The sequence below is a fragment of the Oenanthe melanoleuca genome, chromosome 1A (genome assembly GCF_029582105.1).
Source record: "Oenanthe melanoleuca isolate GR-GAL-2019-014 chromosome 1A, OMel1.0, whole genome shotgun sequence".
In the NCBI taxonomy this organism is placed as follows: domain Eukaryota; kingdom Metazoa; phylum Chordata; class Aves; order Passeriformes; family Muscicapidae; genus Oenanthe; species Oenanthe melanoleuca.
Genome location: NC_079334.1, coordinates 56,766,296 through 56,792,009, shown reverse-complemented (window position 1 = coordinate 56,792,009; position 25,714 = coordinate 56,766,296). Strand labels below are relative to the sequence as shown.

The 25,714-nt window shown below is 42.8% G+C and overlaps 2 protein-coding genes across 2 annotated transcripts in view; one reads left to right on the top strand and one right to left on the bottom strand.

The window, feature by feature from the left end:
* CDHR3 (cadherin related family member 3) overlaps positions 1-9,816 on the top strand; it is a 30,275-nt gene extending 20,459 nt beyond the window's left edge. Inside the window, 5 exon segments of the mRNA XM_056482062.1 lie at positions 2,123-2,304; positions 3,650-3,663; positions 5,082-5,113; positions 5,878-5,926; positions 8,642-9,816. Coding sequence (XP_056338037.1) covers positions 2,123-2,304; positions 3,650-3,663; positions 5,082-5,113; positions 5,878-5,926; positions 8,642-8,943 — 579 coding nt within the window. The 3' untranslated portion in view covers positions 8,944-9,816.
* A 13,648-nt stretch (positions 9,817-23,464) lies between these two features.
* The window catches only part of SYPL1 (synaptophysin like 1), a 10,662-nt gene continuing 8,412 nt past the window's right edge, over positions 23,465-25,714 (bottom strand). The window contains exons 2-4 of the mRNA XM_056482061.1: positions 25,478-25,682; positions 24,473-24,661; positions 23,465-23,581 (exon numbers count right to left, since the gene is read on the bottom strand). Coding sequence (XP_056338036.1) covers positions 23,465-23,581; positions 24,473-24,661; positions 25,478-25,682 — 511 coding nt within the window. The remainder of the gene's footprint in view (positions 23,582-24,472; positions 24,662-25,477; positions 25,683-25,714) is intronic.

The window sequence follows — 25,714 nt, the reverse complement described above, 5'->3', positions numbered from 1 at the left end:
TGTGTGCTTCTTTATCATTGGAGCACGTTAATCTGTGGCTATCAAAGTTGAAACAGACAACAACAACAACAACAACAAGAAATCCTCATCACTTAAAAGGGCTTCTCTTTCAGATCTGAGGTCACTGTCCTGTAAAATTTGGAGCAGCATGTCAGGAACTGCAGCAGTTCAGCACAGCCTCAGTGTTTCAGCAGGTTTCAGGCAGCAAATCCAGAGGGGTGGGATGGGTATTTCCTGAGCTCCATGCCCATGTGATGGTCCATATCTGAGCTGAGGAAGCCTGCACAGCTCTTGGCAGCCCAGGTGGGATCTAACCTTGCACAGCCTGTGGAGAAGTGGGCCTGTGTCCCAGCAATACTGCTCACCCCTCTGCACAGCCACCCCAGTTGAGTTCAGTCTTACCAGTTTAGTTGTCAATCTGATTTCCATCAGGCTGCTGCAGGATGTACAGAGAGCTTGCTTTTGTCTTGCTTGTAGATATGACACAGCCTGTGGGTAGGGACCACTCTGTCTTATGCTTGTGCCAGTCATCCCTTGATGTCTTGCTGCACCATCCTCCATCACACACAGTCCATCCATTCCCTTGCCTGCCTGCAGATAGCATTACCCTTTTCTTTCTTGCATGCAGGAATGAAAAATGAGTATCCAAGTGAAGTGGTAAAAGAAGCTTTTGCTGTAAAATGGTCTAGATCTTCCAGAGGCTTCTGGTAACTGAGCCAGAACCAAAGGATCCTGCAAACAGCATATACAAGTCTGGTTGCTTTGTTATGAAAATGCTTAGATCCAAATTTTCAGACTGATTAATAACTCTATTCTTATCTAATGCTCTTTTGGGAAGGAATAAATTATTTTTTCACTGCCTTCTACTCCCCCGATTTGATGTGGAAATGAAAAGTTAAGCTGAATAAACTTACTCTGTATTTCCTTCCCATGCTTTACCACAAATACAAACAGTCCCAACCACATACCACAGCATTAAGTCTGTCTCCCCAGGGATATCAGCCTTCCACTTTCAGGCTATTTTCCAGACGAACACTTCCATTACAGCCAGTTCTCCCATCACTACTCTGTACATGTGCTCAGTGCAGCAACTCCATGAGTCACTGGAAAGCAGGTAGTGTAGAAAAAAAGCCCCTTTACAAAAAGTCATTTGTGACTTCAGTCCAGGTGAGGATAAAATGGTAGTGCTGATATTGAGATTATTTGAGTGTTTCTCTAAGGATTGGATGTATCTTTTTTTGACAAGACTAAATAGGTTATTTTAAAATTATCTTTAAACTGGGAAGAAATAGATACCCTGCTCAATTTCATATTCAATGTGATTACAAATGTCTTACAGAAAATTAATAAAAACTTCAGTACAGTAGATGATCAAAACTAATAGTACACACTAGGTAATGAACTAGGTAGAGTAAATGAGTAATTTCTGAAATGTGTGAGGATAGTTTCATGGTGGGACCTTAACGAATGAGCTGCTAGCACCAAGTGATGTGCCAGCTCAGAAATGTATCTCCTGACACTCAGGAAGATGTGGGAGATTACAACTGCTCAGGAAGTGTGTTTTTCCTTCTGGAACAAGTCACTGGTAAAAAAGAAGGAGTTCCATTTCTTTTTATACAATTACCCAGTTCCTTAGGGTTCAACTCCTCTTACAAAGCAGGCTGAATGATCACTGCAGTGAAGATGACCTACTTCCAGTTTTGCCTTAGGTAACAAGAAAACATTATCTCAGTAAAGGCAGTATTCCCAAACTTGCCACCCTCCAACTGTGTGCTTACAGCCTCTCGGGCAACCTGAGGCTTTTAAACTCCACGATGACCTGCTTGTTTTAAGATAAGATACTGAAATATGGTCTGGAACTTCCACTTTTCCCTGTGGGTGGACTCCATTTCACCTGCCTTTGGTTGGTCCAGGAGCTCAGTGGTCCATCCCAGCCATCTGAGCTGCCTTGGCAGGCACATGGGATGAATCACTGCCTCCCTCCACCTCTCTGTGCCCATCATCTGCAGAGCCCTGGGGCAAGTTCAGACTGGGTGCCTCAGTGCAACAGTTCAGCCAGATGAAAGGTGATGTTGGTGTCAGTATGCAGCTTTGAGGAACATTTCCTGTCTTGTTTTAAAAGCCTGGCTCCACTGTTGTGACCAAAAAGGAGAACCTCTACTCTGGGTCGGCGTGGTACGTGCCGTTCATCATCACCCTGGGCAGCTTGCTGCTCCTCGGGCTGCTGGGCTACCTGGGGCTCCTGCTGCTGGCCTGGCTCTGCACCCACTGCCCCCCTCGGTGAGTCCCCCAAAGGGAACCCTGGCAAGTGCCCAGCAGCACCTGGCAATGACAGAGATGGCTCAGGCCTTTCAGCTGTGAGGATATTAAACCTTTTATAGCACTATTTCCCATGCTGCAGTAAATGCTAATACCAGGTACAGCAATATTGGGTGCTAACGATATGAACTCCAGGAAATGTGCCCATGGCATTTTATTCCATGGGTTTAGTTAGCAGAAGGTAGAAGTGGACATTAACATTAGCAGAAGGTAGAAGTGGAATTGGCAATTATAACTTCTAAAGGCAGCTATGCTATGCTATGAGCTATGCTCAGTCAAAGCCTCTGCCAGACTGTGACCACAAATATTTTGGTTTGCATTTGACCCCCACTCCAAGCTCCCATCTAGCTCCTGACTGAATGCATTTCCTGCCTCTCAGCTACAGATCCCAGTGTCATTTGCAAATATTGGTGCTCATGCCAATTTCATTGTTCTGGCAAAACTTCTGCACATTTCCTGGAGTTTTACCAAGCCAGTTACAAGGCTCTGGTCCATAAAGCCTACCTCTAAGTGTTCATGCTTGGCAAAAGGCATAGAAGCACCAGGGACCAGCTCTGAGTCACTGTGGGAAGTGTAGAGATCCCTTCTGGCTGCCTTCTCAGTGGGCTGGAGCCAGGCTGCCTCTAAATTAACTTTTCACTTCACAAAACAAAGATAAGAACTCCTTTAAGTGGCTGGGATTTAAAAGAAAAAAAAATTCTACAAGTATTCTCAGGATTTGGACATCAATTTACAAGTCACATTAAATGTAAAGAACGACTATGTGACTGTGACTATAGTTCAAATTGTGTGTGCAAGGCATTAACAGCTTGTGATAAAAATGACAAATGAATCTAAGATACTGCTATTATTTATTATTTGGGCAAATGATTTATTGGGAACTAGGGTCTCCCATTAAAAAGCAATTTCTATATTTTCAAAAACATTTATAACATTTCAAATATTTTAAAAGGTATTCTCTGAGCACATCAAATCCAAAAAAGTTACCTTTCTTCTAGGATGGAACAAAACAACAATATCTGAAAATGTATTTTTCCAGGTTATATAAATCCATTATGATATCATCAATATGACTTCATTATTTTAAGAGCATTCCTTCTTGAAGAAGTGTTAGAGCAATGCTCAGGACTGTTTTCCTGTCTGAGAGCAGCATTAAATGATGCAGGCTTTCTGTGAAAGCAAAATCAGAAACCAAATAAGTCAAACAAATCTCAGAACTCAAGGAAACACATCTTTCTTGTCCAGTGAAAGAGAAAAAAATAATGATTTTTTAATGTAGGGAAAACCATGACATTTGTTAACTACATTCTTAATCTTTTTTTCATTACAGGATAAATGCTCCAGGTGTGTATCTTTTCTATATTTTTAATGCTTAAAACAAGACCTTGTTTATAAGTCCATGTAAAATATGTAAATTAATTTCTAGATATAAATCTGACACAATAGAAGGGTACTGAGATTAGATAATCCTGTACAATTATAGGGGCCTGACAAAGTGATTTCATGGCCCTTTTAGTCTTCAAATCCATTAACTGTTAGGCAAAACTCAAATTCAGAATAGTCTGGCATGGATGCTAAAGAATTACTTTCTTTTTCACACACAATTTATATACTATCTGTTAAAAAATAATCCCAGCCATCTATAGCACCTTCAAGAATCCTCTCTACTCTAGTTCCCTGTTCTCTGATCACTTCATCTGCTCCCTTGACACCATTACTTCACATGTATAAAGATTTATTTTGTAGCATTAGTGCTTTTAAAGAGATTTGTATAACTTAGCAGGGAGATAAATTGCACACTGAAAAGCATGGTTTTTTAAGCAGTTTTGCTCTTTTTAACCCTATTACATTTCTGCTAGAAAGCATTGCTCATATGGGCTGAGTAGGACCCTGCTTTTGTAATTCCCCTTTCCTCAGTCAGTATCTCCCAACTGGAAAAAAACCACAGGACTAACAAATGCAACAAAATTAGCTGTTCTCTTGGTTGCCCAATTTGAGACATTTCAGTGTTGGCTGGTTTCCAAATAGTGAATGCTTTTTGCTTTCTGAAAAACTGGTTCCCAAATGCTGGACAGCAAAGGCCAGACAGAACAAGTTTCCCATCAGTGCTCAGGCTGAGGTTCACCTGCAGCACTTCAGAGTTTTCCACACCTGGCTGCAAAGCACATTTGTAGCCAGGCACTGTTCTCCAAAGAAAGGCCATTAAACAAATTGGCAAAGAGTGAGCAAGAAGAAATGACAGCAACTAGTTGGGTATCATCCACAAATCCCTGCTGTCAAGATGCCCATGGCACTGCTGCTGCATTTGTTTGTGTGTGGGATGAGTTTATAGTGTGGTAAATTCACACACAACCAAACTGTTCTTTGATCTGAATTTTACTTGACTGAAAATGCAGCTCTCCCATGTTTTGTCTCCAAGCTGATATTTGACACAAGCTTTGCAACCACAAATATTTGTGTAAAACAATAATGTGCATTTCTAGTTCAAAGGTGAATTTCTGTATTTGCTTATATTCTTTAGAAGGGGAAATTTGTTTAATAACCATTGCTATTCATTCATTACTGACTTTTTAAGGCTAGTCTTTAGATTAGTCATTGGCAACTGTGAATTCTCACTCAGCATTTGAAAAAAAGACTCATTTAAGATGTCTCAGCATTGAGAAGGAAGAATGTCTGTTTCTTTGAGGAAATTTTAACTTTAGTGTCTACAGTCACTATCAGAAAATTCTGATTATTAACCATGTGCATTTTCCTTTTTGTAGAAAAGAAGAAGCCTAAGAAAGAAGTGGTGGTTGTAAGTACTGCTGGCTGCAAAAGAAACCCCAGTTTTGCCAGCCCCATCATATAATACAGTATGAAAGGTGTCTGTTTTCCAAAGAGAATATAAAAATGATAGGCAAGGAAAAAACTATTGCCCTCAAGTGCAAAACATTTCATGGTCCCAGCTGGCCTCTGTGTTTGGAAGCACCACGGGGTGTGAGGGGTGCTCACATGCAGAGTTTGGTCTTGATAAGCTGTTTGCAGCAAAATGTCGTGGATGTTTCCACTGTTGGAGATGTTTCTTTGCTCCTGGATCTCGGGGCTTCTTCCTTTTCATAGACAGAATTGCATAAAGCCTGCATAATTGCATAAATAGACATAATGCTCTCAGGCACATGGTGTGGCTCCTGGAGTGGTCCCCTGCAGGTCCAGGAGCTGGACTTGGATGGCCCTCGTGGGTCCTTTCCTACTTAGGATATTCTGTGAATCTATGTAAGGCACTTTGATTAGTGAACTCCCTCTCCCCAAATCTTTCAGAGAGGGGATTCCCAAGCCTACTCTGGGTGGAGAAGATCCTCTTGTGGTTACATACATGGAGGCATTTAGCATGTCAGAACTTATTAATTCTCCTTCAAATACCTAGGGATGCAACCCTACATCAAAAATGGCTCTTGTTGCCAGTTTAGATTAAACCCAGCCTAAAGGAATGCAATATAGGTCACCATTTCCAAGTCACTGCTCCTCTTTCTGACTTTACCAAGTCACAGGTTTCATTTCACATTTTGTGTTTCTTCACAGACAATGACAAAGCTAAACACTGTCTTTGATGGAGAAGCCAGAGACCCAGGTAATAAAAAGCAATTAACAGAGTACATGGAACCAAACTGGATTAATTGATTTAAATATGGTTTAACTCTGGCTTTTCATATTTAACGTTTGCTATTTCCAAGGAGGACGAGAGCTATATCTCAAATAGCAAAAATCAAGACTGTGCCTCAGTAACATTTGTAATGATAGAATATTCTTACAGCCTTGGAAGCACACATCTGATGGTCAGACTGTTCACTACTCCTCTGCTAAACTGGAATGTATGGATGTGGAATAGGAAGGTGGGAGGGGAGGAGGAATGTGTTGCAAATCTCCTGCTCTGGTGCTGTCATAACTACACGGTCTCACCCATCTCATGTCTGGGAAATGTCCAGGAGGTGAATGTCACCCAGAAGTGCTGCCTTCATCTCCTAAACTTCTCCCTGGAGAAGTGGGTGGGTGAGTTACTGGCTCCTGCACAAACCTCCTCCTATACAGAACGCGTGTTGCCACTGTTTATCCAAGGCTGAGGCTTCACTTGTTGGGGAGAAAAGGAAAGGCCATCAGCTGGCAACAGCTACAGTGTCCCTAGGCTCCAGCTATGCAAACTCAGAGCATATCTGATCAACCAGCTGGGAAATGTGAAAATAAGGCAAAAGCTACAAAGCTCAGGATGAGCTGGGAAGCTCATCCAGCTCCCCAAGTGACAGCCATGGCTCTGCAGCCGGGCTCATGGCAGGAAAAATATTTTTATTTTACTGAGGATTGATCTGGCTTTCCTCATTCCCCTGAAACACAGCCCCTGCCTGAGCCCCTTACTTTGATGCTTGGTCTGGATTTAGGATGCCCAGCCCTGTGCCTAATGGCCAAGAGCCCCAGCATGGAGATAGGGGGCTGGTAAAATGTGACAATCAGACAAAATCAGTTTTTAACAGATAGATCTGAAAACAGGTCTGAAACAACAGGTCTAGAAATCATCCTGAAGAAGGCAGGCTTGTTTCAAGGCTTGGATTCATCTGGCCAATTTCCACCCAAGTGCATTTAACTTGTGTTTCTTATTAGCTGGCTCAGAGCTGTTGGGTGTGTTGAGCTAATGGGAACACTAGGCATGGAGACTTCAGTGCAATTTGGGCAAACAAGTGGGACCCTACTGTGCAATTAAGTCCATCCACAAGGCTGCTCAAGGCTGGTTTGATCCAGGTCCAAGCTCACCTGCTATTTATAAAGAGATCTGTAGGAATGGGCTCTAAAATCCCTGCTTTTTCCCTGTGTAACTGCATTAGTAATATATTAAATATGGGTAGTCTCTAAGCTGCTGCAAGAGCTGCTTTCCAGTGTTCTTTCAGGACAGCTGGGGCTCCCTTTCTCAACAAACATGACCATACTGGACTTCAGGATACCTGAGCCCATGCAAACAGTCATTCAGAGCCCTAGCATGTGTGTCACGCCTGGCACAAACATTAAACTCTATCACAGCTCCGTGGTGACAGCAGGGAAATCTGTCCTCCCCACTGCTCCCCTCTCTTCTCCACAGTTCATCACAAACCCTAGAGGATCAAAGGTTGCCGCTTTGGAAATGAGATTTAATAATTCCTGGGACATCATCTGTTGAATATGATTAGGAGGGATGGTCAGAAGCTGTTTCCTGATCTGGGCTGCTTTAATACTCCTGCCTTGCAAGCAGTCAGAAAAAATAACTTGTAAAGCGATCCAGTTTCTCAAATTGTGCTAATGTGTCACAAACCATTAATTCTGATACAAACTGCAACATTTAGTAACACATAACCACTGTTTATTTCCAAGCCTTAATGGTCCTTTGTTTGTCTCCTATTGCTAATGTTTAATTACAGAAAGTGCCATTATAGCTCCTGATTCTCTGCTTAGTAACATATAGTGAGTTAGATTGTGAGGTGATCACACTGGACACACGGCAATTTTTTAACGTATCTCTAGGTAGCAATGAACTGAAGGAGAAGATAATTGTTTTTATTGTATAAATAGAAGCTACCCATAAAACCTGAATAAAGAAAAAAATCTTTCTGACAAAGGAAGGTAGCCATGTGTGCTAAGCAACACAGATTTAAAAATATTTTATATATATGAGAGAATCGTATACTTGTATGAAACACACAGTACTTGAGTCTGTTAATGGCAAAGTGGACATCAAGCCTGAAAGAAAGCATTTTACACAAAAGGAGAAGGAATGCAGGCAGCCAAGACTCACTGGATCTCCAAATCCTGGGTCAGTCCAGATGAGCTGACATGGCCTGGAAGATGTACGTAGCATACTGTGCTCTTAAGCAGGTTTTGCTACCTCTGGTAGGCAACTCTACCTGACAAAACAGGCACAGGCATATACAATGGTCTTGCTCAGTGTGGCTAAAGACAGAAGTTTTGTCCTTACAATTTTTGTGTTTGTTGCACTGCCCGTGTTAATCTCTGGTAGCTGGAACTTGGATAGAGTTATAGGGTGGTAAGAAAGTTATTTCTTTTGGAATGGGAATGTTTTAAACATCCCTACTCCCCTAACTGCAAAGACAATTCTTATAGGGGCAGAACAGACAACATCTCTGAGTGGCCGCTGCTATGCCCAGGTCCCCACAAAAATGAGGCTTTCCCTCTCAGAGCCACTCCCCAACTCAGCTGAATTTCAAGTGATTCACATTTCTCATTTCAATCCCATGCTGAGAACTGTCATGTCTTAATCTACTAAAGGAAGAATGATTTGAATCTGTTGTCTTTTTGTTCTTGCTAGTTTCTGGCAGAATATACGAGTTCAATACCCGGTCGGGGGCCCGGAGGTGGAAGAAGAGCAATGAGCCCCTTCAGCCTGTACTGGCTATGCAGGTAATGCCCAGTGCCAACAGTGGTCAAGGAATGGATAGAGCAGAGGCACCAACCAAAAAAGAGCCTTCAGAGAAGAGGAAAGAGCTGACTGCAGCAACAAAGACAGCTGCCTCAGCAGAGCAATCAGAAACACCAGGCCAAGCTGGGCTGAGATTGCAAAAGAAGAAAGAGAAGTCTGAGGATGGGGGGTTATCCTCACCAGCCCCTTAAGGCAGGAACTGACCTCCTCTCCCAAAATGAACACTGCTTTGCTATTAAGACAGAGTGCATAAGATTCCAAGGCACCTCCCAACCAGCCCCCAAAGAATCTGAACAGCCAAAGAATCAGATGTGGTTTTTCTCTCTCTCTCTGATGTAAAACAAAAGGTGGCCATAAAGTGTGTAAACCAGACCCAAAGGCAGGATGAATCTGGATGTACCTTTGGTAGGTGAATGTAAGAGCAGGAGAGAAGAGGTAACAAGGCAGACTCATGGACAGAAGCATTCTGTCCACTGCCTCCTACAGACACTCCTAGAAGTTTCTCTCCTACAGTTTCCCTCTAGAAAAGTCTGAACCTCTGGCAGACATGGCCACATCTTCTGACTGTCTTTGAGAATGGCAGCGTACACAGATGTGCTTTCTCAACAGTGAATGGAGTCTCCTGTCCCTGCAGAGCAACCAAATGTGTAAAAACACATCAAAGTAGAAATGTTTACCGGTACAAGCTAAACATATTTTCTTTCCATTCAGTATTTTATTTCAGCCCTTCCTTGCCCTCACATGTTGCTGTAGAAGACCATGGCTTGAAAGAAGTTCTGGAGTGGAGAAAACCCACAGTTTCTTGTGGTATCTCAGGTTGTCAACACTTTCAGCTTATTTATCTTTTGTAACACCAAGAGCATTCAATATTTTCATCTTTGCTATTTCCTCTGGCACATTTAATGCTTTATAGAATCAAGTGGAATATACTTACAAGAATAATGACAATAAACACATGGGGTGAAATAATCTTTTCTGAGTGTGAGCATGTATAATGTAAGTGCTGTCTAAAAACCTAATATAAAACAAACAAACTCAACAAGAGTTTAAAAAATATTTTAATCTGAAGAAAAATAATTATAAATGATGACTTAATACTCCATGTCTTGGCTTGTTTTCTTTCCTGATTGCAAAAAAAATGTTTTTTGACAGCGAGGGACTGGTACCAGGTGGCAAAAGAAAATTTCAGTTTAAGTTTAGCAGGGGCAGTCAATGAAGATTTTATTCAGTCTCTCACATACATTGTTTTGGTCATACAACAAAAGACCTGGATGGAGAAATCCACAGTAATTTCACCAAGGATCTTACACTTCAGAAAAATACCTGTTATGGTGCTGTACCTCTTTGCTGTGCTCCAAAGGAGTGGCTTGGCTCAGGAGCAACTTCCCTAACAAGCACAAATCATTGTCAAATGCTGTTTCATTGCACAATCAGAAACCCAGTGTATAATGAACACCACATGATACAGATGGGAAAGAGTGATTTATACTCTCTGAGTAAGTTACCACTTTGTCCATGGCAGTTGTCACAACATTGTGCACCAACAGGGGCAGCCACACATTCAGTGGTCCAACCCACCATTGTTTGTGCATTTTTAGCTGTAAATAGAGCACATTCAATTTCTATTCAGGTGGTTTTCCAGTGACATATAGAAACTGCAGTTTCCTAACAGATCTTACTAGTACTCCGACACCAAAATACCCCCAGGCATACCTGATACCTCCAGACATTAAATTTAGTTATCTGAAGAAGTTAACTGCATTATTTTCATGACATGAAGACACAGAGGTTTTTGTTTTTACTTTCCTGGACATTTCTGTAGACTTTGCTTCCTTGATAATTCTCATTCTACTTCAGTGATTAAGGGATAAAGAATTTTTTTTAAGGCAAGGGAGAGATAGCCTATAGTTTCAGGAAACTGGCAAAAAGGCAAAAAGAATACTCATCTTTCTTTACTACTGTTCCTGCTTCTGAACTGCACAAACTTATTTCCTTCCTTCTTAGGGAAAAAACCCCCAACAGCAGCACAACCTGGTATCACAGCAGGCTCTGAACTCCATGTATGCAAACACAATATCATGGCCAACACTGCTGGTGTCATGGTCTCCCACAGCTGGGCAACAGCTGGGTGAAAACCAGCTGCTCTTGTAGTTGTGTTCTCATGTTCTGGTTTCAGAACAACTGACAGTTGAACAAAGAAGAGCCATGGATATAAGAGATGCCATATCCAAGCACTAACTCTGCCCAGAATGCCTGCACCCTGTTGAGGTGGGTTTAGCTGGTGTAGTCAGCATTTGAGGGGGCAGATTTAAGCAAGATAAAGTATCCTGCAAGTCCCATGCAATTCTCTGCATGAGGAAACAAGTGTGCTGGCCACAAAGCACAGCTTCACCCTTCCTTACACTGTTGCTTCCATACATGAAATGCTGATTTCCACCTTCAACTCATTCTTCATCTTGATCTTTCCTATAAACTTAATTTGGACATGCATAGGACTACTTCCATTGCTTAGAATCTACAAAATCAAGGAATAAAAAGGTTTTATATGAGCATTAGCTTTATGCTAAAGCAGCACAATTTTCCTATCAGCTGCCCCTACTACTATCAATATTCCTCCCTGTGAAGGAATCAAGAATTAATTCTTGATCTTATTGAGCCAAAGCACATCCATTCATGTCTCTGGCTTGTTTGGTAGGACAAAAGCAGAGAAGGTAGAACTGACTGACCCAGGTGTATGATTTGATACTTATTGTATCAAACAATATGTGAAAAAATACTTTGAATATAAAAGCAACTTATATTTTTGCACAAAGTAGATATTATAATACACTGTGCAGTACAGCTTTAAACCTCTTCTTATTGTCAGAGGAGCTTTTGTGGTTTTTTTATTCAGAAGTCTTTTGAGAACAGAGTCAGTGTGTAGAACTGCCACTAGATGGACTGAGAGCAAAGATTATATGCAGCTCTACACAATAAAAGCATTTGATTATTGGAACAATTAGCCAAGACCACGGGCCCTTTCCATCATTTGAAGCCTTCAGAAGTCAAGAACAGCTGCTGTGTGCTGTAGAGAGTCAGACTAGGTGATGAGAACAGCCTCTCTAGTCTTCAACAGCTCTGTTAGTCTCTGTGAACACAGATACAAGGTGTGAACTTTGGTGCCATTTATTTTAGAGTGATGACACTGATAAACTGAGACTAGCAGAGGAGGAAAGGCACCTGGTGGCTTAAGCAGACTGTCTAGGGGCAACAGTTCCTGACCTGCAGCTGCCTATTACATGTTATGCAATAATTTTTTCTGAAGGCTACAAAAATCAGTGTGAGTTCTGCCATAGCTTTTAATTGCTGTGTCTCTGCCTAAAACACACCTCTGAAGTGCTTCCAGATCTGTGGATTGACGTTGCTCCGAAAGTTTCAAGAGTGATTAGGAAAGAGCACAGGTCACTTTTCCTGACAGGGTCAAATTCCCCCAAGCAGTTTACGTGTGACTGTGTTAGTGGGGTTTTTGTGCTTTTCTCCAAAGGCTTGGCTTCCATGCTGGTGTTATAAATAGCACTTGCAATAAACATCAGAAGTCTCAGCTTCTGGCAGTGTAAATTCATTTATATCAAGGAATATAGAAGTGTCGACACTGCATTCCTTCATGATCTGAAAGAGACCTACACACGAGGACAAGTTCAGCTGCAGAGATGGAGAATGTTTGCCCAGGAGGCTGCCACGTTTTGACTGCTCACTAGGAGCAGAAGATGGTGTTTGGAACCCCTCAGAGAAAGCAGATCAGACAAGGGGGAGCTATCCTTCTCCTCCTGAGCAAAGAATCTGGCTGCTAGGTTATTTTACAGGAGCCAGATTGCAACACCATAATGTAACTAACATTTTAACAGCAAGCAGCCACAACTGCACATTGCACATGCCCCAGCTGGTTAGCTGTCTGACACCCCCAGCCACAACAGGCCCTTTGCAAAGCTCCAGCTGAAAGGCAGAACACAGGCTCAGCCCCCGCTGGGCTCCATCTGCACACACCTTCTCTTTATAGTCCCTGCGAGCTCTCTATGTTGTCACAGAGCAGAAAGAGACACTGGGGGTGACTTATTGAAAAGCAGACATCTAGAATAGGTCAGATGAACTGTGCCCTGGAAGAAGCTCTTTCTGCATGCCTAGATCAGATATCAATGCCTACAGAGTACAGATAAAGGTGAATCAGCTGAGTCTCAGCCCAGGCTGTTCAGGTGAGGGCAGGTCCGTGCCATGGCACCAGTGCCCAAGGAAGCTGAAAACGAGGGAAAAACTGGTCACAGAGGTCAGCCAGGCTCTGCTGCAGCCTGCTCAGATCCCAGGGGGAGATGGGTCACCAACCACCCATGCTTTGACAGTGCTCCAAGGTCTGCTTTTTGGGACCTGTCTTAGGGTAATTCTGCAGCCTGAAGCATATGTCATGAGATGTGCATCAAAGCAACCAGCAGAAAAGCATGGGCCTGGCCAGGACATTAAAGAAGTCAAATACAAGCTTCAGCAAGTTTCTGCAGCAGGCTTGGTGTTATTGAGTGAGAGGCACATTTGCAAACAAAATAGATAAATAGATCGTGCTCTGAATTGTGTTCAAGAATGGTTCCACTCTGCAGTTAGTTGGTACCAAACTTCAGCTTCTGTGGGTCAATAGATGCCTGGGATTTGATTTTGGGGCAGGATCTGTGCTTAACTTTTGAAATTCGAGAAGAGTTGGTGAATGACATGGGCAAAGTGTGGCTTGGTCTGGCCATGGAGTTGTGCTCCATTTTCAATTCCTGGCTGTGATAGCAGCTGAGACCATTCAGGCTGGAGCAGCAATTCTGTGTTTGTACAGGATTGGCCTCTCTGCCCAGCACTGCCTGCTGGGCAGCTGTGACAGCCAGCTGCTTCCAAGGGGCTGTGTATATCCCAGACACAGGAACCTCTCTCAGGGAGGGCTTGCAGGCTGCCTCCTGTCCATGTGGGCAGCAGGGCTGCTGGACTCTAGCTGCTCTATCTGCACATTTAGCACAGCTCTGGGCACAGCACCATGTGAGGGGACAGGGGACAAAGACAAGGAGCTGCTGGAGAGGGCCCAGCAAAGGGGAACAATGACAGTGTGGGGTCTGGAGCATCCATCTTATGAGGAGAGACTGCAGGACCTGGGTCTGCTTAATCTAAAGACTGAAAGGGGATTTCAACATAAAGATCCCAAAGGCTGATGCCAAGAGGATGTGCCACTCTTTTCAGTGGTGCCAGCTACAGGATGAGGAGAAATGGCCATAAAAAAGCCAAAAACCCACAAGAAATTCCATCTCACCATTAGGAAGAGCTTCTTGAGGGTGGCAGAACACTGGAACAGCTGCCCAGGGATGTCATGGAATGTTCCTCTGGAGACATTCCAAACCCACCTGGACACGTTCCTGTGTAACCTGATATTGGTGATCCTGCCTTAGCTAAATATTCTCCAAAAGTCCCTTCAAAGCTAATTATTCTGTGATTCTGAAACAACAGGAGCTCCCCTGGCCCCACTGACCCCAGGCAGAGGAGAAGCTCCAGCATCCCCTTCGCTGGCCTGCTCCCAGCTCACTCCAGCCATTTCTCCTCTCTACAGCTACTGAAAGCGATGGCAGAGAAGGGCTTTGAGCCACCCTGTCAGTGTGCACAGCAGAAACTCTTTCCAGGGAATTCTGGCAAAGAGAGAGACAGGATACGGACAGGGCTTGATACGGACAGGGCTTGAGACGGGGGCCCAGCGCTCCCCTCAGGGCAGCGCGGAGTCCGGACCGTCCCGCCGGGCCCTGCTCCTGCGGCTCCTGGCTCCTGGGCTCCCCCGGCCCTTCCCGGGGCTCCCGCAGCCCTCTGGGCTCCCCCGGCCCTTCCCGGGGCTCCCCCGTCGCTGTCACAGCCCCGCTGTGACCCCCAGCCCCCCGGTCAGCACAGGAGGCACCAGGCCCATGAGAGAGGGTCAGGCAGAAAGAAAAGTAAATTCGAGAAAAACGAGGGAGAACAGCCGGTCTGTTAGGCACCATAGCAATGCAGGCGGATCCAGAAAGAGATGATCTCCTTATTGGATTAATCTGCTGTAGAGCATACTGGGTCACTCCAAGAACGATCAAATGACCTATTTTCTGTTTGCTTGGAGCTCTTCCCTTTGCCACACCGAACTGAGCCCCTTCCTTGCTGTTTGTCTGAGACACAGGACTGATACTCCTGTACCTCATCACCTGCTCTTCAGTATCCGTGCAGACTGGATGCAGCCAGCAGGCAGAGTGGGATGCTCTGGCAGCTCTCTGCTCAGCCATGGACACCAAAGCAAGGAGGAACCATATTCAATGCATTTTCACACTGAATTTCTGAATGCTCCTCCCTGCAATATCCAGCCTGGTCTCATCTTCCCACTTCATGCAAGCAGTATAACCACACTGACACCTAGAGAGGAGGCTGAGGTTTTCCTGTTAACTACCAGCACCAGGGCTAGCTGTGTAATACACTTACTCTGAAATGTCCTTACATGTCCATGTGTGAAAACATGCAGCCTGTGGCAGAAGCATCTATGACATCAGACATCACCAAAATTTAAGGGGGGGGAAGCAGCTTAGAAAATTGACAGCATTCAAAGAGATCTAATTTCTCCCAGTGACCTTCTGCCAAAGGGTACTTCCTAGTCTCTATACCAAAATACAGCAGTATTTGCTTGCTATGAAGTATTAAAAAGGAAGGACTAAAATTCAGATATGAAACCTCACCTATTCAGCTGCTACCCAGCTATGAAAGTGTCTGGAGAAGTCTGACACCTTGTTCTGTCAACAAGGGAGAAGTGAGCAGAGCATTGGTGCAACTCTCCCTGTCTGTCTGCACAGGGTGGATGATGCCCATGGGACAGCTGGCAGCTAAACCAGGTCAGCGACACCCTCCAGGACCAGCAGAACTTGTACATTACACCCTTTTGTCCCCTCCCTACCACTGTTGCACATACAGTGGGGGAGTCAGCTTGGATGAGCAACAAAGAACTAAAGTAACAGACATTTCAGGACAGCATTTCAGTGTTGTTTGGATGCGTAGGACAGGGATTTCCTCACGCACAGCCAGTATGGAATCAATACCATGCTCTTACATGCTCCTGAAGAGATCTTGCCCCATCACTGAACCAGAAGCTTTTCCCATAGAGTTAAAAGGGCACGAACTTACCCTCTTAAAATAAAGCAGCCAACCCCAGGGTGCCTCCAGCCAGAACTTGGCTGTAATCACTCTGCTTGCTCTTCTTGCATGAAAGAATCACTATCCTTTCAGCAGTGCTAGCTGTAGGTCATCACAAGTGCTTGCAACTGAATGGTAGCTCAAGGGATTAATCCAGAAGGGGCTGATCCTTTCTGCGCATTTTGGGGCACCAGCATATATGTGTGGCCAGTAAAACTCCACCACTCCAACCCAGAGGCTGGTTGCACTTGCTGTAAATCCATACAAGTAACTGCCAAGCTCATGGAAAAATAAGCTCATTGTCTCTTGAAGAAGAAAGTAGACATCTTCCAAGTTTCCAGCAGTCCTGCTCTACTTCCAGCAGGAAAACATTGAGGGCTCTGGAGTGCCCGCATATTAAACCAGACAAGCAGTAAAGTTCAAAATTAAATTACTTCCTTGATTAAGAGCTTTCAGGGCCTCAGGAAAAAAAAGAGAAATACAGGCCCTTTGACTTTTTACTTCAGCAAAGCATTTCTCAAATTCATTTCTTGGTCGATCTTCATTCTTGAGATGCTCTTCATGGAGCTAAATGCAAAAAGCCTCCTGTGCCTGCCAGTCCTTTCTCATTACTTTTGATGCACAGTCTCTGTGGAAACTGAAGCTAAAAATAATCACCCTCATCTCCTCCACTAGCACACACTATTTTATCCTCTAACCATAATTGCTTGATCTACCTGCATTCATGATCTTTTAGGAAGAGACCTTCCCAGTATCATGCCAATTTCTGTATGAGTCCTGGTGTTATGCCTGGGATCATTGCTTGCACACTGTCATAAAGATGCCTTGCATCCACAGTCACTACTTGGAACCTCTAAAAACCCCAAATTCAGCTCTGAGCTGCTGCAACTTGAAGGACACTATTGCCATTTTTCTCCTTTGGACTCATTATACTATATCTTTTCCTCTCGTCTTTTGCTTCTGATCAGGGATCTTTTGTTTGCTGGTCAGCTCACAGTGAAGTGTCCAGCTGCAGGCGGTTTCCATGGTGTAAACAGGACCTGCTCCAGGGCAGTAGAGGCAAATCATATCAGTAAAAGGGCCCAGAGCCAAAGCTGGCCCTTCTAAAGAGAGGGAAAGTTCCTGGTGCAATACTCCATAAAGTCCATGTGTAAGAGAGGGCCAGATTCAGTCTCAAGGCATAACAGCTTCCTTTTACTGTGTGCAGACTAGGCTGTTAAATGTCCTTTACAATTCGCCCAGTCTTTTGTGTCTTTGCTGGACAGCAGTCTTTATGTCACTGCAGGCAGAGACCTCGACAAGCCACTAATGCCATCCAACTGCCAGCTGAAAATCTGAGCAATGTAAGAGAATCTACAAAAAAACACCCCAAGATCTTTCATGCTATAGCCAGCTCTCTGAGGAAGAAGTATGCCAGTTTAACTCATAGTATCAGGCACAATATAGAATAAGTGTTCTCTAGCTGTTTTAGAGTGATTATGAAATGAAACCAGAGGATACAATTCCTGTATTAATGTGGCTGTTGAGTGAGCAGTTAAAACATTTTGTTCTGCTACAGCCAGTGTAAAAGCAGAAAATAATTTCTCTGACATGAAAGCTGTTTAAAAAGAAACTGCTACAAAACTTGCAAAGGAATACAGTCTAGTGGCTCATAAAGGTAGTGGTGAAATATAGTATTTTCAATTCAGAAAAAGGGAAAGACACAGAAGCATAAAGCAGGAGAATCAAGCAGAAGAATTAACATGCACAGTGCAGCCATTCACCCCAGAGCAAAGGAGAGCTCCAAGGGAAACTCATCATATTAAATGTGAAGCTAAAATTAGATGCTTGCAAAAGATTGGGATGCAAAAATTAAAAATAGTTGCTGTATCTGCAGAAAGTAGTAGAGAATTAGATCTGAAATCACCAGAGGAAAATGATTTAGGGGATGTGATATATAAATGAGAAAATAAAAAGGACAGCTCCTGTTGATCATCAGCATGTATAACAGAGTACCATCCCAAGGGGGGTGGGGGAGTGGAGGTGCAGCACATAAAATGACTACTGCTTTACATGACAAGAAATAACCCAGGGGATTCAGCTGCTGATCTTGGGCCACAGAGTGCAACAGCTCTGGATTCAAGTGCAGGCTACTTCGAACTTTGAATTAAATTGGAACAGAATGGGTGAATTGATTAAAGCTTGTGCTAATTAATAGCAGTTTTAACTCAGACTGTGAGTTAAGTACCAGCACACAGCCTCCTCCGTGATTGCATTAAACCAAATGGCTGCACAGACAGGTAAGGAGGAAAAGCAGCTGGCAGCAATAACATGAAGTCACAAGCCAAGAAAAGACAGAGCATGTTTTATGAATAAATGAGGAGTTGCTCAATTGTTGACAGGATGTAATAGCAAGTAGAAACCACCCTTTGCTGATAGGGCATGGGTACCTGCAAGCAGTAGGTACAATCTCCTGGCAGCAACAGCAATCAATCACATTCCATGGACCTGATTTATAATGAGAACCAGCTGTCCAAAAACACCCCTACTATTTGCAATAAATGCTGATATAGCAGAATGAGACTGAGCCTACTTTTACTGAGTGTTATGGGTCCAGTAGGTAAGGGAAAAAACAAATAAACAAAAAAATCTTGAGGGAGCATTCCAGTGTCAGCCAAGCAGAACCCACAGTGAAACATTAACTGTAAACATGGATAGTAAAGAATAAGATCTGGCAGAGGCAGATTTCCACAAGGAATGAATGAAAGAAAAACATGGTCAGGGTCAGCACATATTTCCCAATCCCCTAGACTGTTTGTCCTGAAACAAACGGCTTCATCTTACTGCCTTCCTAAACCCAGGATAATGAATTAAATATCCAGGCAAGAGGAGTGTTACTGAGTACAGGCAAATTTTTGGAAGTTGCAACTGAAAATTAAAAGAAATTTGTAAAAACACAAGCTTGAAATTTTAATTTCTTTTCCCTGCTCTAGATACATAGTGTCTGTGGGAAAGCAGTGTTTATAAAACTAGACTTGAATTCACTTGACATGACAGAAGGGAATTCTGCTCTCAAGTCAGTCTCTAAAATGCAGCTCTGGAGTGTTGCTGATATACAGGGAACTGGATCTTAAAGTTGAAGAAAACTCCCTCATTCCCTAATATTTTAGGGAATGGGATGTGCTCCTATCCTGTGCCATTCTTTTGACTGATTAATTATTCAGCTTAGTATTTCAAGGTGATTAAGAAGGAAGATCTGGCTTCTGAATCTGGTCTGTGACAACAACTTTGTTTTAGGCAATACAGCAAATCTGTAAGGAATAAACACACACTAAATACTCCCACAAGAATAAAAGTAGATGATCCAGAATGCTTGATGCGCTGTTATGACTTGCTCAAGAGTGGGGTCTTTGTGGAAGCATGAGGGACTGTCTTCAGGCAGTTTCCAGGAGTGAGGTACCCAAGCATATCCCCAGGAGTTTGCAGTAGGGCAGGAAGCCAAACCAGCACAGAGCAGCCCACCATAGTCCCAGCTTTATGCACTGCTCAGTTCTAGGCAATGAGGAAAAATAAACAGGCTGCAGCTGCCCTGTGTCCATGACAGGCGATGAGCCCACAGTCTCACAGCTCTTCACAGCAAGGTGGCATCTGTCTTCTTTCTCCTTCAGTGAGAGCTCCACACCCATGTCTTCCACTGCTAGCCAAGCATGCAGCAGAGCCAGGGCCTTGAGGAATTCACCACCCATCACAAGGCACTGTCTGGCTCATTTCTAGCAATGGTGCTGGCCTGTCAGCTGGTGTTTCAGTGTCCCAGCCCCAGCCAGTGCTGCACATGGGCTTGCCTGCTGAGGTGACAGGGCCAAAGTCATACAGACTTCAGGGTGACTCCATTCTGTACTATTGGCACTGGCTCTTAGGGATTTGATTTTGCCAGACCTCTCTTGGATTTAATTTCCTACTGCTTTTCCTGCAGGTGGGTGGCAAAGCTCTCAGCCAACACTGACACCATGCCAGCTCCCACAGAAGGGACTTTCCTGGGAGTTAGCACATGCAGAATATACACTTCTCATCATTGTCATGGAGGCCTGACTCCCAGATTATTGGTCACAGCAGCCTAAATCACAAAGTACTTGCTTCCTTAAATACCTCCTAATGCTAATGGATTCTATTTTCACTAAGGAGTTCTCTATTGCTACTTCATGCTGACCCCTCAGCTTAATTTTCCTTCACCATCACCTTAGATCCTTTCTTCCCACTGTGGGTTTCTGATCAAAATCCCCCTCTAGCATCACACCATGGATCATACAGCACTTGACTTGCTAAGGCTGCATAACTATGGCCTGCTACCAGAATAATTCCTGCAGCATGAAAGGATTTTTATGAGCTTGCTCCACTGATGGCTGCAAGTAAAATTGCTGCCAGCTGAGGATTACTAACCTGTAGAGAGCTGGCAGAGATCCAGACCCTTTGTTCCCTCAGTACAGAGGGATCAAGCACACTTCATCTCCTGATAGCAGTGGTAATTCTTGTGCAGTCAAGATAAAGCTGGTAAATCAGACAGTCACCCCTCTCCCCTGCCATGAGTAAATAAGACACTGAATGTTTTGGTGCTGGCAGCACAAATGCTATGTTAATTCAAAGGCAAAGACTGCTCAGTCCTTTGTGGGTGTCCAGGGTAAATGAGAGCAGCTGCTTACTCCTGCTGCACGATGCTTTCCATGTCATCTCAGCTGCAGGACTCAAGCAGCCATCAAAGCCTGCAGTGTTCTGCATCAGTCCCCCCCACCTACAAAGAGAACAAGCTTTATCCTAAGAAACCAGAAGTGCACATGGGGCTACTTTTCCTTTTTAAAAATCTTGCTTGCTGTGGACTACACACCATACTTACCTTGGCCTGTTAACAGCAACCTGGCTCTGCATTTAGCTCTGTGGAACAGACACACATGTAACCTGAATTTCTGCAAAACACAATTCCTTGTTGTAATGGTTTTGAAATCAAAACCAGTGAGAGACTCCAAGTCAGAAGTACAATTTAATTGGAAAAAAGAAACCAAATTCATGCAATAGTAAAAAAGAAAAACCGCTGACAGAGTCAGAATACAACCTGGCACCCCACTAGTTAGGGTGGTGGTGGCACTCTGGATGAAGTGGTCTGCTTGGAGCAGTGATCCTGTAGAAAGGCCTGGCAGTGATTCTGGTAACTCTCATCCTCTGGAAACCAGTGGGTAAGGGCTGCTTTGGTGTTCCAAATCTCAGTTTTTATCTAGGTAAGAAAGGTTTGGCTCCTCCCCCTGGCTGGAGCATCTCCCAGTGGGATTATGTAATTTTATCAGTCATGCAATGGGACTCAATGGCCCATTAACAGAAGATATCTTCACGGAGGAAGGATGGGTCGTGGGAAAGATAAAGAACACTGTCCCACCTGGTTTAACAGATAGCCCATTAGCAGATGATATCTCCCACAGAGATAAGAATCACTGCCCCACCTGGTTTCAGCAGACAGTGATAGAATACAAACTTTTGGGCACATCTTTACATTGTAACCTAGGACACTTGTTTGTGAATCTCTATTTTACCAGCTATAGTCCTGCCTGTTGTGTTTCATCCCCTCATCTTTTGAAGGAAAGCACTCTGGGGATAGGACACATCTGATTGTTCTATGAAAAGCATAAGGGTAAACTTCAGCCTTAAGGAAACATGGGATGTCTTTGAGCATGCATTAACTTTCAGTTTTTGTTGAAAAAACAGTTTGCTAAGCTTTCCAACTCTGTTTCACTTGTTGGCTAGACCTCAGCCATCAATAAGTTCTATACTGATCTAATCCATTACTTCTCTCAGTATGCAAAAATACTCACTCTTACCATTTTATTAGCAGGCCATGCCAATGACTAACAGGGATGTTTGTGACAAAGTAGATAAACACATAAGAAATAGACAGGAACATAGTTCTGTTGAAAATATTAAAGGTTAATAAAATATTTTAGCCACATCATATGCCACTTTAAATCCCAAAGATTTAAAAACCTGATTAATGTATAATTACCATATTTTTTTCCTTAGACAACATGAAAATAGGAGTTTTAGATTTTAGGATGAAGTATGTATTTTTAAATAAACAAACCTACTCAGTGATGCAAACAAGTGAGAACTGCACTTATTACTTCTTACAAAAGGCAACTCAAATGAAATTCTAGTTATAAATAATAAAAACCCCTCCTCTGAACTGACAGAAAGAACAGTAGCCTGCAGAAGTGATACATACCCCTCTTTACCAAAAATAACCACAGGTCCCAGTGTAAAAGCCCCTCCTGCAGCACAGGTAACTCCTCCAGCCATCAAAGGCACTCACAGCTAAAGCTGTGCCCCAGAAGCTACAAAGCCAATGCACTGCACCCACTGTTCCAGCAGTAAGGACCCAAGGCACACTCTTTCAGCAGCAGTCACACTGGCTTTATTATATTCTGAGATTACAGTTTACTTTCAGAAGGTAATTAGCTCTGGCATACCAAACAATTACAATTTGCATTATGTAACATTATCATGTCTATATCACAAACACTTCAAACAAGCCAAGAATAACTGAACAGCTTTTGTATTAGATTTGGCAAAACATTTGTTCCTGGCAGTTCGCAGGGAATAAGACACCTTAGTAAAGAAGTCCACATGAGAAGACCCCAAATATTGTTTCCAATGAATGAGCTGAACAACAAGGAAGAATTTGTCAAATCAGACAACTCCCCTTATACTCTTTCGCACACAAACTGTTCATGCACCTCAAAAGTAATAGACAGAAGCCTAAGCAGTAGCAGAATATATGAATTTCTATTTCTACAGTATTTGTGTTTTGGGCCATACTTTATTTGAAGGAGGGGGATGGAGGAAAAATAATCTATTGCACCCATATACAAGCTCTCATATTAGTGAGACTAGAAGCTATGAACTCATTAAACAAATTTCCTTGTTCAGAGATTGTCCCAAGCCATTAAGCAGTAACAACATATTAAACATAGAAATAATGCCCTTCCTGACAGGTCCAGCAGATCTAATATAATAATCAGAAAGGAGTATCTGGAAATCTACACATCCTGGTTCCAACTTTAACAGAGCTGAGTTCTACTAAGGTGACTTTTGCAAAGTATAAATGATAGGAAGAAACTAAACGGCATTTTCACCTACTCTGGGTGAATTTGCTTTTCATTTTTCAGAGACTTGTCAGAACTAAACATGATGCAGTAGTAACCCAGATATAGTTGCTTCCCAGCCATCCTTCCTATAAGGCTAATTTAAGAACCAGAAAGGGACAGCATATCCAGATAACCTCTTCAGTTTGCCCTTCAAAAATTGCAATATAATGCTGCACAGCCTTGAAATACAATATATTTTACTGTGATTAAACACTCCCCGTTGGAGCACCCAAGACCTTAAGTCAAACCACAGTACAGAATAGTAGTTTGTATGAATTACCAGTTATTATTTAAATGAATCCTAATGGCTCCAAGCTCTTGGTACTGTGATGTGAAAGTGCTTCACAATATAGACTCTGTTTTATACCCCTTCAGTTGTACTTTCAGAAATTCTGTTCCATTGGTTGTGCAAGTTGGTGTCCTTGTATAAAAGCCAAACATTTCCTGCCCATAAAATCATATTAAGCAAGCCAAACACCTGTAAGGTAAAGAAAAAAAAGAGGAGGGGGTGGGGGGGCAGGGAAGGTAATACTAAATTTGTTGTGTTTGATTGGGTTTTGCTATTTTTTAAAAAAAGCCAGAATGTCTCTTCAAGGCAAACCAGAAACAAGCACTGTCTTTAGCATCCCTTCCATTCTGACAAGACATTTCCTCACTCTTCAGAGTAATATAAGCTATTTTAGCTATTTAACAGAGTTATTTGTGGACCAGATAGTCAAACTTACTCTATACTTCGCACAGAATTAGAGAAAATTCTTTTCAGTCACTGAGCACCTCTGTATATGCACTCTCAAACCAAATGACTAATTATTATTAGGCCAATGAATAACAGCCCAAGTTTGAAAAGCAGGATTCACAAGGAAGATCGTACAATAAGCCTAATTTGTTCTGCTATGAAATGTTCTTCGTGTGAACGTGATCTTCATAACATTATGTTACGAGGAACCTCAACTTGATGTGTAAAAGTGCTCACAGTTGAGTAAAAACCTAGGTTCAGCACCAGCACAGCATTTCCTCCTTATTTATATCAGTCATCAAACCACTTGGTGGCTCAGGAAGGTATTTTGAGTTGCTCTTGGCTAAGGGCATAAATAGACACTCAAATGTGTCTGGAAATGCTGCATATAACAGCTCTAGAGGCAGATCCTGCAAGTTGTTTCTCTTTGTTTTCTTTAGAGGAAAACTTGTTTCATCCAAGAAATTATTTGCTAAGTGTTTTACCATGGTATTAATGGACCTGAATGACAAATAACCCATAAAGAAATCTTAACACAGAGCAACATATGCAATCAGTAGAACAGCCCTCTCAGGTACCATTTGTTGTTTTCCAACACGTTTATTGTACCCATATGGTGGAAGGCATACTTACCACAGACACATTCAGAGATCCCATGCTGGTCACAGAAAGAAAGTGGCAAGTTGTTCCTGGTGCTTTGCAAGATTCAATTCCTGGAATAATGCTGGCTCCTGTGGACTCTTTGATGTCAGCCAGAGCCTTTGCCCAAACAAAAGTACTGACCAGCCACAGAAAAGCTGTCAAGACACTGATTGCCAAGTCCTACACAAGAGAAATACTCAATATGTTAGGAAAAAAAGCAGGAATGTACATGAGAGCAATGCAGAGCCAGTATCATTTATATCACCAAGATAACTGCAACAGTGCTAATGATCACAAGCAAATTTAGTCACTAACAATGTTAGTTACAACTCAGTGTTGATAACCAACTACAAAGCTACGTGCTTGATAGATGCAAAAGACAATCTTAACCTAAGAAATCTATTTCTAAAATCAGATACCTAGCACCGATTTTATAAAAATTTAAGCCAAGGTTAAGTGAAGTGAGGGTGATGGGAGAAGGGCAGAGGACTAAAATCTGGATTGCTGATAGGTTAAAATTTGGCCTGAAAGGTCACCAAGTTCATTTTCAAACATGTTATGAAATTTCTCATTCAGAGCTTCAATACTGAAGGTGACTAAAATTCACAAGGTAACTATTCCCCCCTGCCAATTGCAGCAGGTGCTCAATACAGAGAAAATTTTCATATTAACAGAGGAGGTCCCCCCTATGGAACAATTGCATACTCAAATGCATGACACAAAAGAAAAGTTATGATGAAGGCACTGTTCACCTAAAAAAGGTGAGAGTTCATTCCACAGCTTCAATAACTGCATAAGTTGTGATGCCATGAATGGCCAAGGGTCTTGGGACCTTTTTCTGCTTGAGAGCTGTAGGGACCAGTCAGATACTTATGTTCACACTCCATTTAACTTTTGTAACTACTGGATATTCACCAATTATTCTTGCATTAGCAATATTTCTCATCTCTTTGTAGCTCCAAAGTCACAGCATTAAGATACCTTAGTATGACTTACAGTCAGTGGAACCTTGTTATTGTGTCGATACACGTGGTTATATCCAATATATACCACAAGGGCAGTAATGCAGTAGAGGAACACCAGTGCTGCCAGTGTAACAAAGAGCTGTGCAGAGGAGGAGAAGTTGCCCATGAGGTGGGCATCTGTCCAAGTACCACCACAGCCTTTTGGGTCTGGTGCACTAAATACAGCAGTATTCAACCTGTGGATATTATAACCATGTAGTTAGAGTTT